This window comes from Chiloscyllium plagiosum, unplaced genomic scaffold, assembly GCF_037043375.1.
Source record: "Chiloscyllium plagiosum isolate Xiang-an unplaced genomic scaffold, Cpla_swu_hap1 HiC_scaffold_39, whole genome shotgun sequence".
Taxonomy (NCBI): domain Eukaryota; kingdom Metazoa; phylum Chordata; class Chondrichthyes; order Orectolobiformes; family Hemiscylliidae; genus Chiloscyllium; species Chiloscyllium plagiosum.
The window spans coordinates 42,717,363-42,732,398 of NW_028270177.1; the positions used below are offsets into that span (position 1 = coordinate 42,717,363).

Sequence of the window (15,036 nt, forward strand, 5' to 3'; positions counted from 1 at the left end):
TGGCTGTTTGGTGGCCGGTAGTATAATCCTGTCAGAGTAATTGCACCCATCTTATTTTTGAGCTTTATCCATATTGCCTCAGTGGTTGAGCCTTCCAGCATGTCCTGTCTGAGTGTAGATGTGGCATTCTCCCTGATGAATAATGCAACTCCTCCATCTCATTTACCTTCCTCTCTTTCTCATCTAAAACAATGAAACCCTGGAATGTTGAGCAACTAGTCCTGTCCCTCTCTCAACCAAATCTCTATAATGGCCACAACATCATAGTCCCATATATTGATCCAGATTCTAACCCTATCTTCCTTATCTATAATACACCTTGCATTGAAAGAAATATGCTTCGGCCTGTGAGTACCATCATGTTCATTTACCTGTCTCTGCTTGTCCTTCCTTTCTGACTTATTGATCCTAATGTCTCCCTTCCACTCAATTCCTCCACTTGCTGACCTCCTGCTGTGGTTCCCAGCCCCTTCCACACTAGTTTAACATAGAACATAGAAAAGTACAGCACAGAACAGGCCCTTTGGCCCACAATGTTGTGTCGAGATTTAATCCTAATGTAAAATATAGTAACTTAACCTACGCACCCCTCAATGCATTGCTATCCACGTGCATGTCCAACAGTCGCTTAAATATCCCCAGTGACTCTGCTTCCACCACCACAGCTGGCAACGCATTCCATGTAAAGAATCTACATCTGACATCTCCTTTCTGCCTTCCTCCTAATATTTTCAAACTATGACTTCTCTTACCAGTCAATCCTGCCCTGGGGAAACGTCTCTGGCTATTGACTCTATCTATTCCCCTCATTATTTTGTACACCTCGATCATGTCTCCTCTCTTCCTCCTTCTCTCCAGAGAGAAAAGTCCGAGCTTATTCAGCCTTTCTTGATAAGGCAAGCCCTCCAGTCCAGGCAGCATCCTGGTAAATCTTCTTTGCATCCTCTTCAAAGCCTCTGTATCTTTCCTATAGTAGGGCGACCAGAACTGGACACAATATTCCAAGTGTGGTCTTACCAGGGACTTGTAGAGCTGCAGCAAAACCTCGCGGCTCTGAAACTCGATCCCCCTGTTGATGAAAGCTAAACCACCATATGCTTTCTTAATAACCCTATCCACTTGGGTGGCAACTTTGAGGGATCTATGTACTTGCACACCCAGATCCCTCTGTTCCTCCACACTGTCAAGAATCCTACCTTTAATCCTATATTCAGCATTCGAGTTCAATCTTCCAAAATGCATCACTTCGCATTTATCCAGGTTGAACTCCATCTGCCATTTCTCAGCCCAGCGCTGCATCCTGTCTATGTCGTGCTGCAGCATGCAATAGCCCTTTATACTATTGACGACACCTCCAACCTTTGTGTCATCTGCAAATTTACTAACCCATCCCTCAACCTCCTCATCCAAGACATTTATAAAAACTACAAAGAGCAGAGGCCCAAGAACAGAGCCCTGTGGGACCCCACTCAACACTGACCTCCAGGCAAAATACTTCCCATCTACAACCACTCTCTGCCTTTTGTCAGCCAGCCAATTCTGAATCCAGATAGCCAAATCTCCCTGTATCCCATAATTCCTGACCTTATGAATGAGTTTACCATGGGGAACCCTATCTTGCTGAAGCCCATATATACCACATCCACTGCTTGACCATCATCGACCTGTCTTGACATCTCCTCAAAGAACTCAATAAGATTTGTGAGGCATGATCTGCCCCTCACAAAGCCATGCTGACTGCCTTTAATCACACTATGCTTTTCCAAATAGTCATAAATCCTATCCCTCAGAATTCTATCCAAAACTTTGCTGACCACAGACGTAAGATTGACTGGTCTGTAATTGCCAGGGATTTCCCTATTACCCTTAAAAAGAGGAACAACATTCGCCTCCCTCCTGAGCAGCGCTAGCAAACCTCCCTGCAAGGATATTATTTGCCCTCCTTTAAACTTTTCCTTCTTAACTATGTTCGCTAGTATTTGACGTTTGTAGGAAAAAGACTATGACATTCCAGCCTATCCATGTCTCTCATAATTTTACATGCTTCTATCAGGTCTCCCTCAGCTCTAGTGAAAGAATGTAAGTTTGTTCAACCACTCTTTATAGCTAATGGACTCCAATCCACACAACATCCAGGTAAACCACTTTTGCACCCTCTCCAATGCTTTTTCATCCTTCCTATAATGTGGCAACCAGAACTGTACACAGTACTTCAACTGTGGCCAAACTAAAGTCTTACACAACTGCAATATAGCTTGCCAACTTCTGTACTTGGTACCCTGACTGATGAAGGCAAGCATGCCGTATATCTTCTTTACCACCTCATCCACTTGTGTTGCCACTTTCCAGGAGTTTTGGACTTAAGTCCCTCCAGACATCAATACTCCTAAGGACCCCGCTCATTTACTGTGTACTTTCCTTTTGCACTTGACCTCCCAAAGTACATCAGCTCACATTTTCCAGATGAAATTCCATCTGGCATTTCTCCACCCAGCTTTCCAACTAGTCTATATCATAGAAATCATCGAACCCTTACAGTGTGGAAACAGGCCATTTGGCCAACAAGTCCGCAATGACCCTCCGAAGAGTGTCCCACCGATACCCATTCCCCTACCGCTATACATTTCCCCTAACTAATGCACCTAGCACCCTGAACACTATGGGCAATTTAGCATGGCCAGTTCACCTAACTTGCACATCTTTGGACCAAAGGAAGAAACCAGAGCACCCAGAGAAAACCCACGCAAACATGGAGAGAATATGCAAGCTCCACACAGACAGTCACCTGAAGATGGAATCAAACCCGGGTCCTTGGCGCTGAGAGGCAGCAGTGCTAATCACTGAGCCACTAATTTTCATTTTGTGTGCAAACTTACTAATTATACCGCTAACATTTTCATCTAACTTATGTATATACAGTACAAACAGCAGAGGTCTCAGCACTGATCCTCGTGGAACACCAATGGTCACAGACCTCCAGTCAGAAAAACACCCTCTACAGCTGCCTTCTGTCTTCTATGATAAAGCATATGGAATAGTGTAGGTTAGATGGCCTTCAGATTGGTATGACAACTTGGCACAACATCGAGGGCCGAAGGGCCTGTACTGTGCTGTAATGTTCTATGTTCTAAGCCAATTTTGTATCTAATTTATTGGCTTACCATGGATTCCATGTGACTGCTGGTCACACTGCATCAGTCAGGGCATTGAGAATAGAAGTTGGGAAGTTATGTTGTAGTTATGCAGGATGCTGGTGAGGCCACACTTGGAGTAATGTGTTCAGTTTGGTCACCTAGTTATAGGAAGAATGCTATTAAACTGGAAAGAGTGCTGAAGAAATTTACAAGGATGTTGCCTGGGCTCAATGGTCTGAGTTATCAGAGGGTTTGGACAAAGTAGGGCTTCTCTCATTAGAACGTAGGAGACTGAGGGTTGTCTTATAGAAGTGTATAAGATCATGAGAGGCATGCATAGGGTGAATGCACTCAGTCTTTTTCCCAGGGTTGAGGAATCAAGGACTAAAGGGGATCAGTTTAAGGTTAGAGGGGAAATAATTAAGAAGAACCTGAGGGGCAACTTTTTACATAGAAGATGGTACACGTATGGAATGAGCTACTAGCAGAAGTGGTTGAGGCAGGTACATTAACAACATTTAAAAGGCATTGAGACAAATATATGGATAGAAAGGATTAGAAGGATATGGGGCAAATGCAGGGGAATGGGGTTACCACATTTTGGTTGGCATGAACCAGTTTGTACCAAAGGATTGTGCTGTAGGTCTCTATGACTGTCTGACTTTATGATATTAAACTGATTACTGCAGCTGAATTACAAAATTTGTTTACTATTTGCTGGTGTGAGTTCCATTCATTCTAGCAATTTCACCTAAGCACCATTTTGACAGTTTCTTAGTGGGATAATGGCCCAATTAAAAGGTATTTAACAAGTACGTACAGAAACCATTTGCTGTTCTGTAATCTGTCCAGGTCCGGAGAATGGTTGGTGAGGGCTGATTAATATTATAATGTTTCGTGGAGACATGATGGTGGGGATGGTATTGTTCTGTACGCTATGCTTGTTCAAAGGTAGCAAGAGCTGATAAGGTATGAAAATGCAGTAATGGGTTTGAAAGGGTTGTTTTGATTAGAAAGGGTTGTTTGAAATTTTACTACCTTACAATAGTAAAATATACTACAAAACACAGTTTTGTAAATGAATGAATGAAATCATGTTATAGTAAGCAATGGGTTAGTAAAGCGTCATGAATGTTTGAACAGGAACCCAGTATTAATGAATATAGCAAGCTGGTGAGTGAATTTGTAAAGATAACCTAAAACACAATATCTCACAAAACCCCCTTGATGCACCGAACAAATTCTGCCCCATTTAAGCCCCTGTCACTAAGGGAGCCTCAGTTAATATTGGGAATATTAAAATCACCCACTAGAACAACCCTGTTGCTTTTACATCTTTCGACAAGTTGACTGTTTCTCTGTCCGACTGGCTATTGGGAGGTTTATAATGTACCCCATCATAATGATTACAGCTTCCTAATTCTTAAGTTCTACCCATACGGCCATCCAAGATATCTTCTCTTTGTACAGCTGTACAGTACATTCTCCTTCATCAGTCATTTAACTCTCCGAATCCTTTTACATCCCTCTCTACCACAGCTGAATCATCTAAACTCTAAAATGTTGAGCTGCCTATCATGCCCTTCTCTCAACCAAATTTTTGTAATGGCTACAACATCACAATTTCATGTACTAATGTAAACTCTAAACTGATCTGTCTTGCCTGCTATACTCCTGACATTAAGATAAGTTCACTTAGGACCACCAGTCCCACCTTGTTCATTAAACTGGTCCTGCCTGTTCTTCCTATTAGATTTGTTTGACTTAACCACTACCTTCCCCTTGATTACTCCACATGCTGTCCTACTGCTCTGGTTCCCACCCTCCCGCCACACTAGTTTCAACTCTCCCAAATGATACTAGCAAATCTCCCTGCAAGAATATTGTTGCACCTCCAGTTTATGTATAAGCCATCTTCCTTGTACAGATCCCTCCTGTCCTGGAAGAGATCCCAATGATCTAAATATCTGAAGCTCTCCCTCCTACACCAGCTCTTTACCCAGGCTTTCACACGTATTATCTTTCTATTTCTGGTTTCATAAGCATGTGGCACAGGGCATAAAATAGGAGGGATGTGATTGCACTGGAGAGGGTGCAGAGAAGATTTGCCAGAATCTTGCTTGGGTTGGAGAGTTTTAGTTATGAAGAGAGATTGGATAGACTGGGGCTATTTTTCTTGGAGCACAGGAGACTGAAGGGAAATGTATAAAATTATGAGGGGTAGACAAGAAGAACATCTCCCTCTTGGTGGAGGGATCAATGACCAGAGGGCACAGATTTAAGGTAAGGAGATCAAGGTTTAGAGGAGATGTGTAGAAAGACCTTTTCACTCAGAGGGCTATTAGAATCTGGAACTCACTGCCTGAAAGGCTAGTGGAACCAGAAACAACAACTAACACTTAAGGAGTATTCAAATATGCATATGTGATGTAAAGGCATACAAGCTTATGGCCTGACCTGCCGTGCTTTTCCAGCACCAGACTCTTGACTCCGATCTCCAGCATCTCCAGTCTTCATTTTCACCATATAAGTTTATGGGCCAGCCGCAGGGCTAGGATTGGAATAGTTGGGAGGAAGGGTCACCGGACCCGAAACGTTAACTCTGATTTCTCTCCACAGTTGCTGCCACATCTGCTGAGGTCATCCAGCAATTTCTGTTTTTGTTTTAGAATAATTAGGTGCTTGTTTTTGACAGACTCAGATTTAATGGAACTTTTTCTGTGGTGTATACTCCTATGACTCCATTCCAATCCCATCTGTCTCACTGAGAAGCTCCTCATTCTCTGTCTTTCTATAGCAGCCTCATTCTCATTCTATATTAGTTCCTCACTTTCTATAGCAGCTCCTCTCCCTGTTGCAGATCCTTGCTCTCTCTCTTTATTGCAGCTCTCCCTCGATGGCCACTCCTCGTTCCTGTCTCGAAGACAGGCCCTCACTTCCTTGTGCTCTCTAGCGGTTCCTTGCACTCTCTACAGCAAATCCTGTTTCCTTCTCTATAGCAGCTTCTTGCTGTTTCGCTTTAGCAGGTCTTCACTCTGTCTTGCTGTCGCAACTCCTCATTCTGTTTCTTTATTGCAGGCTCTTTGCTCTCTGTCTCTATAATAGCACCTCACACTGTCTGTGGCAACTCCTCATTCTCACCACCTCTGTAGCAATTCCTCATTTTCTCTCTACATATTTTCTAATCAACCAGTTCGGAGATATTATTACCTACCTCTGGAGCAGGTGGCTGAATTCAGGCCTCCTGTCTCAGAGGTAGGGACATTACCACTGCACTATGAGACCTTTTGGTTTTGCTCTGTTGTAGCTTCCTTGATAGCAGCTGCTTGTTCCCTCTGTAGCACTTCCTTGCACTCTGTCTCTATTGCAGCTGGTCATTCTCTGTCTCTCTATATAGCAGCTCCTTGCACTCATTCTCTCTGGCAGCTCCTCATTCTCTCTGCCTCTTTAGCAGCTTCTAGTTTTCTGTCTCTTTATGGCAACTTTCATTCCCTCCCTCTACAGCGCCCGTATGACAGCTATTCATTCACATTCTGTAGTAGCTTCTCACTCTTTCTAAAGTTGCATCTCTCTTTATCGCCATAGCAGTTCCACTGTATAGCAACTCATTCTGTTGCTTTATTGTGTCGTCGCCCTCGCCTTCCCTATTGCAGCTACTTGTCCTCTCGCCTTATATCAGCTCTAGTTCTCCCTCTGTCAAAGCCCCCTTTCAGCAATTCTTGGTTCTCACTCTATCCAGCAGCAACCTCATCTCTCCCTCCATAACAGCAGCTTGTTCTGTCACTGTAGTGACTCCTCATTTTCTCTCTATAGCAGCTCCTCATTCTCCCTCTCATTGGCAGCTCCTCATTTTTTCTTTCACACATCTTCACTCTGTGTTGCAGTTTCTCATTTTCTCTCCAATGCAGCTGCTCACGCTCTCTCTATAGCAGCTCATTATCATTTCTCTCTCTCTCCCTTTAGCACCTTCTCATTCTCTTGTGAACAGCTCCTCCTCGTTTCTCTCCATAACAACTCCTTGCTTTCTGTCTCTGTGGCAGCTCCTCATTCTCTCTGTAGAAGCTCCTTGGGTGCTCTCATTAGCAGCTGTTTCTCTGTCGGAGCTCTTTATTCTTTCTCTTTAGCAGCTCTTTGTTCTCTCCATAGATCCCTTTCGCTGTCTCTTTAGCAGCCCCTTGTTCTGTAATTCAGTTGTTTAATCTTTATGACTATATGTGATATTCAAAGATACTAGTTTTCTTTCTCTGTGGCAGTTCGTCACTCCCTCTCCATAGCATCTTTTTGTTCTCTCTAGCAACTCTCCACTATCCCTACGGCAGTTTCATGCTCTCTGGAACAACTTCTTGCTCTGTCTAAACCAGGTCCTTCTATCCTAGCGGAGAAAGTGAGGTCTGCAGATGCTGGAGATCAGAGCTGAAAATGTGTTGCTGGAAAAGCGCAGCAGGTCAGGCAGCATCCAGGGAACAGGAGAATCGACGTTTCGGGCATAAGCCCTTCTATCCTAGCACATTGCTGGATCTATAGCAGCTCCTAATTCTCTAGATAGCAGTTCTTGGTGCAGTCTCTAAAGCAGTTCCAGTCCCTTGACCATTTTCTTGCTCTTTCACTCATTTATATGTTTTTTCTCTCTCTTACTGTCTCTAATTTCCAAATTTATTTCTTAAGATAATATATGTATGAGGCATTAGATTTTTTTGTGAATAAAATTGTGTTATAGTTTTAAGTAATTTGGTTATCCTAATCATAGAGTGGAAGCAGGCCAGTTGGCCCATCAAATCTACACTGACCCTCCAAAGATCATTCCACCATAACCTATCCCCTCACCCCCCTCCCCACCACCCTAACCCTGGATTTCCCGTGGCTAATTCACCTATAGTGCACATCCCCAAACACTTTGGGAATTTATCATTGCCAATCCACCTATCCTGCACATCTTTGGACAGTGGGAGGAAACTGGAGCACCTGGAGGAAACTCATGCAGACATGGGGAGAATGTGCAAACTCTACAGACAGTCGCCCAAGACAGCAATGCTAACCACTGAGCTGCTGTGCTCTCAGATATTTATGTCTGTTTGTAATATTTAACGATACTTGCATTTTTCTAATTAACAGGTACGAAAAGTTACAAGGAGCATGGGCACAGGATGTTGCTGAATTGGCTGCCCGGTGTAATTATCTCAGGAGAAAACCCAGTTAAAGGGTTGTATGAAGGCCTAGTGGGAATAGGCAGGAGAGACCTGGCAGGTAATTTTTCACATTTCTTTATTCACTTGTGCGACATGTGTGTTCCTTGCTGGCTAGTGTTTATTACCAGTCCCTAGTTGTATCATCTATAGCCACTGGCTAATTTTAGAACATAGAACATAGTACAGCACAGTACAGTACAGTACAGTACGGCCCTTCAACCTACAGTACACATAGTACAGTATGGCTCTTCAACCTACGATGTTGTGCCGAGCATTTATCTTAATCTAAGATCAACCTAACCTACATACCCCTCAATTTACTGTCGTCCATGTGCTTGCCCAGCAGTCGCTTAAATGTCCATAAAGTCTCTGACGCTACTACCACTGCTGGCAGTGCATTCCAAGCACCCACCACTCTGCGTAAAGATCCTACCTCTGACATCTCCCTTATACCTTCCCCAGTCACGTTAAAATTATGACCCCTCGTGACAGCCGTTTCTGCTCTGGGGAAAAGTCTCTGGCTATCTACTCGGTCTATGCCTCTCATTACCTTGTACACCTCTATCAAGTCACCTCTTTTCCTTCTCTCCAGTGTTAAAAGCCCCAGTTCACTCAACCTCTCTTCATAAAAAAAGGCCTCCAATCCAGGCAGCATCTTGGTAAATCCTCCTAATAACAAGGTGACCAGAACTGGACACACTATTCCAAGTGTGGTCTAACCAGGGTTTTATAGAGCTGCAGCAAAACCTCGTGGCCCTTAAACTCAATCACCCTGTTAATGAAAGCCAAACCACTGTACACCTTCTTAAAAACCTAACAACTTGGGTGGCAAGTTTGAGGGATCTATGTACGTGGATCCCAAGATCCTGCTGTTCCTCCACATTGCCAAGAATCCTGTCTTTAACTCTGTATTCAGCATTCAAATTCCACCTTCCAAAATGAATCATTTTGCATTTATCCAGGTTGAACTCCATCTGCCACTTCTTAGCCCAGCTCTGCATCCTATCAATGTCAGTTTGTAGCCTGCAATTGCCCTCGACACTATCTACAACACCACCGATCTTTATGTCATCGGCAAACATACTAACCTACCCTTCCACTTTTTCATCCAAGTCATTTATAAAAACTATGAAGAGCAGTGTCCCAAGAACAGATCCCTGTGAGACCCCACTTATCACTGATTTGCACGCAGAATACTTTCCATCCACTACCACTTGCTGTCTGCTTTCAGCCAGCCCATTCTGTATCCAGACAGCCAAATTTCCCTGTATCCCCTACCTTCTAACTTTCTGAAAGGGCCTACCGTGGGGAACCTTATCAAATGTCTTACTGAAATCTATATACACCATATCCACTGCTTGACCTTCGTCAACTTTTCTTGTCACGTCCTCAGTTGAAATCACCCGTAACAACAACTCTGTTACATTTGCACCTTTGCTTGTGAGGCATGACCTGCCCCTTACTTAGCCATGTTGACTATCTTTTAATCAAACTATGTTTTTCCAAATAGTCATAAATCTTATCTCTCAGAATCCTTTCCAGTACCTTTCTTATTACAGATGTAAGACTGACTGGTCTGTAACTCCCAGGGATTTCCCTATTCCCTTTCTTGAACAGAGAAACAGCATGCGTCTTCCTCCAATCATCTGGTACTACTCCTATGGAGAATGAGGATGCAAAGATTAGATTAGATTAGATTAGATTTCTTACAGTGTGGAAACAGGCCCTTCGGCCCAACAAGTCCACACCGCCCCGCCAAAGCGCAACCCACCCATACCCCTACCCCTACATTTACCCCTTACCTAACACTACGGGCAGTTGAGCATGGCCAATTCACCTGACCTGCACATCTTTGGACAGTGGGAGGAAACCGGAGCACCCGGAGGAAACCCACGCAGACACGGGGAGAACGTGCAAACTCCACACAGTCCATCGCCTGAGTCGGGAATTGAACCTGGGTCTCTGGCGCTGTGAGGCAGCAGTGCTAACCACTGTGCCACCGTGCCGCCCGTTACCAGATCGTTACCAGAGGCACAGCAATCTCATTCCTTACTTCCTGTAGTAACCTTCGATATATCTGGTCCGGCCCTGGGGACTTACCTATTTTGATGCTTCCCAGAATTTCCAGCACATTCACTTTCTTAATATCAATCTGTTCAAGACTATTAACCTGGTCCATGGTGTTCTGATTATCAACAAGGTCCCTCTAGTGAATACTGAAACAAAAATCTACTTCAGGCCTCCCCAACCTTTTCAGACTCCAGGCACAAATTCCCTCCACTATCCCTGATCGGTCCTACCCTCTCTCTGATCATTCTCTTATTCCTCATGTACATGTCGAATGCCTTTGGGTTTCCCTAATCCTTCCCGCCAAGGTTTTTTCGTGCCACTTCCTAGCTCTCCTCAGTCCATTTTTGAGTTCTTTCCTAGCTACCCTGTAATCCTCTAAAGCTGTGCCAGATCCTTGTTTCCTCAATCTTAAGTAAGCTTCCTTCTTCCTCTTGCTGAGAAGCTCATCTTCTCTTGTCATTCAAAGCTCCTTCACCTTACTATTCTTTACCTGCATCAATGGAACAAAGTTATCCAATACTCGCAACAAATGCTCCTTAAACAGCTTCCGCATTTCTGTTGTGCATTTCCCGTGGAAGAATTGTTCCCAATTTATACTCCACAGCTCCTGTCTAATCACAGTATAATTTTCTCTTCCCCAATTAAATACCTTCCCATGTTGTCTGTTCCTATCCCTCTTCTTGGCTATGGTGAAGGTGAGGCAGTTTTGGTCACTATCACCGAAATGCTTTCTCACTGAGAGATCTGACACATCGTCTGGCATGTTACCTAGCACCAAATCCAATATCCTATCTACATATTGTGTCAGGAATCCTTCCTGGGCCCACCTAACAAAATTGGCTCCATCCAGACCATCTGCATTAAGGAGGTTCCAATCAATTTTAGGGAAATTGAAGTCACCCATAACAACAACTCTGTTACATCTTTCCAAGAACTACTGTCCAATGTGTTCTTCCATCCCTCTGCTGCTATTGGGAGGTCTATATGTTGTGCCTTTATTTAATAAAGGCTGTAAAGAGAAGCCTGGGAACTGTAGACTGGTGAATCTGACAACAGTGGCGAATAAGGTGCTGGAGAGGAGTCTGAAAGATAGGATTTATGTGCATTTGAAGAGGCCAGAACTGATAGCATGGCTTGGCATGTGGGAAATCATCTCACAAACTTGATTGAGATTTTTGAGGACGTGGCCAAAAAGATAGATGAGGGCAGAATTGCAGACCATGTCTACGCAGACTTTAGTTAAGCCTTTGACAAGGTTCAGCATGGTTAGTAAAGTTAGAACACATTGGATTTAGGGAGAGTTTGCCAATTAAATACAAAATTGGCTTGAGAGTGGAAGAGAGATGGTGGTCATGGAGGGTTGTTTTTCGGACTGGAGGCCAGTAACCAGCAGGGATCAGTGCTAGGTCCGCTATTGTATGTCAATTATATAACAACTTGGATGGAACTTAGGAGGCGCAATTAAGTATGTTTACTAATAACACCAAAGTTGGTGGGGAAGTGGAAAGTGAAGAAGGTTATTTAAGATTCCAGAAGGATCTTGATCTATTGGGCCAGTGGGCTGAGTGGTGGCAGATGAAATTTAATTTGGACAAATGTAACTTATTGCATTTGATAAGACACACAAGGCAAGACATATACAGTTAGTGGTAGGGCCCTGCAGATTGTTGAGAAACAGAGAGACCTAGGGGTTCAGATACGTAGTTCTTTGAAAGGTGTTTAGCATGCTTGCCTTCATTGCTGAGATCATTGAGTATTGGGAAGTCCTCTTGAGATCCTACAGGACAATTGGTGAGATCACTTTTGGAGTATTGTGTCCAGTTCAGGTCACATTGCTATAGGATGGATATTATTAAATTGAAAAGGGTTCAGAAAAGATTTACAAGGGTGTTGCCAGGACTGACGGTTTTCGCTGTAATGAGAATCTGGGTAGGCTGGGACTTCTTTCACTGGAGCGTAGATGTAATGATTGTAATGAGGTCAGCCAGGTGGACCTCATTGAACTTGAATTCCTTGATTGGGTCTGTTAATCTGGTAAGTCAGGGAGCCCTGTCTGACAGATAAGAACAGGAGTGTCAGACATCCTGTTCACTCTGAGAGCTGGCTGTAAGGGAGCTGGATCATTGTCAAGGACTCTCCATGTATAAATAAAGGGTGACTTGGTGACAGGATACAGGCTCTGTGGAGTTATTTCAGTGGCGATGAGAGAAAGGCACATGCCTGAAGGAATTTGCTCACAACAGTCATCTTGAATTGCGGTTAGCATTTCTGGCATTATGATGGTATTCGGGAAGCTTGACTCATTCAATCCTGTTGTTGAAGACTGGGACAATTATGGGGAAAGAATGCATTATTCTTTTCCTGGCGAATGACATTGGGTCAAATGAAAAGCAATGATTAATTCTCCTGACAGCTTGTGATCCCACAGCTTTTTTTTGTCATTAAGAGTCTAATTTTCTCTGAGGCATTAGATACTAAATCCTCTCAAGAGTTGATGGATTTAGTTCAGGAATATTATGACCCTAAGCCTCTTTCAATTCTGAACCGCTATCGGTTGTATTCTACAATTTCAAATAACCTCCATTCCCATCCCCTAACTCCCTTTCCAGTCCCTTCTCCTCCCTTCCAGTCCACTTACTCCAGCCACCAACCGGATTCATTCTTCCCATCGACCAAGTAGGCCTTCTACCTGTGTTCACACATTACTACCGCACCACTCTGCCTGTCCTCCACCCCTCCTTTATCTGCAGCTCCCTGCATTTTCACTTCCAGTCATGAAGAAGGCTTATACCCAAAACATTGACTACTGATGCTGTCTGATTTGCTGTGTTCTTCCAGCCTCCTGCTTGTCTACATTTGTTTTACTCAGCAATTCAAGAACCAGGGAATTTGTATTAGGAGATTTGATTAGGATAAGACGACTGACAAAGGCTTTGATTTAACCCTTAATGCGATGCTGAGAGATCATTTGGTATGTGTGATTAATGATGTAACAGTGAAAAAGCGTCGACTAGCTGAAGCCCATCTGGACTTCAAACAGGCTTCATCATTGAAAATGCGGCAAGTAGAGCATTTGAGTTGGACGGTATTCTGATGGAAGTGGACAGCCTTGCCAGTCTGACTGAGCTTTAAAGGCAATTGCATTGTCAGACTCAGGACATATCCTGAACAGGGGGATTCTTGGTCAGCCCACAGCAAAGCCCCAAAACAAAGCCAAATCTCAGCCAAATAGTTAAAATTTTCTTCAGGATCCGGGCCAGCAAGCCATTGCAGTTGCAGCTGGTATGCAGACTCGAGACAACAAAAGAGACCCACTAGACCTAAATAGAGTAAGAGAACTCATACGTCAATATCTAGGATAGTGCACACCTTGGGAAGTCCACCTACATCAGTTTGGAACTTTGCAACATCCAAATCAGAACTAATTAAAATAAATGTCTGGTTAAATGGTCACCTGATTCTAATAGATGTTGGTACTGATGTGGCCATTTCAGTGATCACAGAACCAGTCTTTAACATTTGCTCTGGTCTCTAATCCTTAAGTTTGCACAAGACCTTGGCTAGACTGAGAACCTATACCTTTACAGATTAAGGATACAATTTTGATTCCGGTCTCTTATGAGAAGAAATTACCACAGATTGTAATAAAAGGCGTGGACCCAAGCTTGATAAGGCAAAACTGGTTGAGAAAAATTCATCGAGATTGGCTCAACATCTTTTGATCAGAAAATGGCTGCCTGTGTGAAGTCCTAATTAAATACTTGGATGTTAAATACCTGAGCAGCATGGGGCTCAGTGGTTAGCACTGCTGCCTCACAGTGCCAGGGACCCAGGTTCAATTCCAGCCTCGGGCGACTGTCTGTGTGGACTTTTCACATTTTCCCTGTGTCTGCATGTGTTTCCTCTAGGTGCTACAGTTTTTTCCCCACAATCTAAAGATGTGCAGGTTAGGTGATTTGGCCATGCTAAATTGCCCACAGTATTCAAGGATGTGTAGGTAAGGTGCATTAATCAGGGATAAATGTAGAGGAATGGATCTGGGTGGGATACTCTTCGGAGGGTTGGTGTGGATTGTTGGGTCGAAGGGCCTGTTTCCACACTGTAGGGATTCTATATTTCTGGAAGGCCCCGGAACTATCAAAGGAGCCAAGGCCATTTTGAAGTCTTTTGTTGATCCGAAACATTACTCAAACAAATTATTTATTTGTCCAAACTAATCTTTAATTTTCCCTTGCATGCAAGGGGAGAGCACCTATTCACATAGTCCTAGGTAACAACTCCAACAAGCAATTCAAAATACAGTCTTTTTATAAGATAAACATGGGAAAATCTCTTCATGATTATTCAACAAAACAGTAAGTACAAAATTGTGCTCACGGGTCTCACTGATAGGAAATGAATACTGGTGCATTTCACTGGGATTATTTGTTCTTTCCAAGGCCATCTGCCTTTCCCATGGATTCTGCCAAATGGTGTCTGCTTGTTTGAACTGCAGCTTTCTGCCCACTAGTCACCAGCAATACCAAACTCAACCCTCAAGCCATTCTATCCTTCTTGCTGGCCTCCAAAACGTTTTATTCTTCCACAGCTACCTTGCATGTTGACCAGGAAGCTCCACAATTCTGAATGGCCTGGTCAGTGTTATT

The 15,036-nt window shown here is 43.5% G+C and overlaps 1 protein-coding gene across 3 annotated transcripts in view; it reads left to right on the plus strand.

Annotated features, from left to right (window-relative positions):
- The window catches only part of ankdd1a (ankyrin repeat and death domain containing 1A), a 293,056-nt gene that overhangs the window by 223,076 nt on the left and 54,944 nt on the right, over nucleotides 1-15,036 (plus strand). For all 3 annotated transcript variants that reach the window (XM_043677683.2, XM_043677679.2, XM_043677678.2), the window contains one exon: nucleotides 8,247-8,378. In XM_043677683.2, the coding sequence (XP_043533618.2) occupies nucleotides 8,247-8,378 (132 nt within the window). The remainder of the gene's footprint in view (nucleotides 1-8,246; nucleotides 8,379-15,036) is intronic.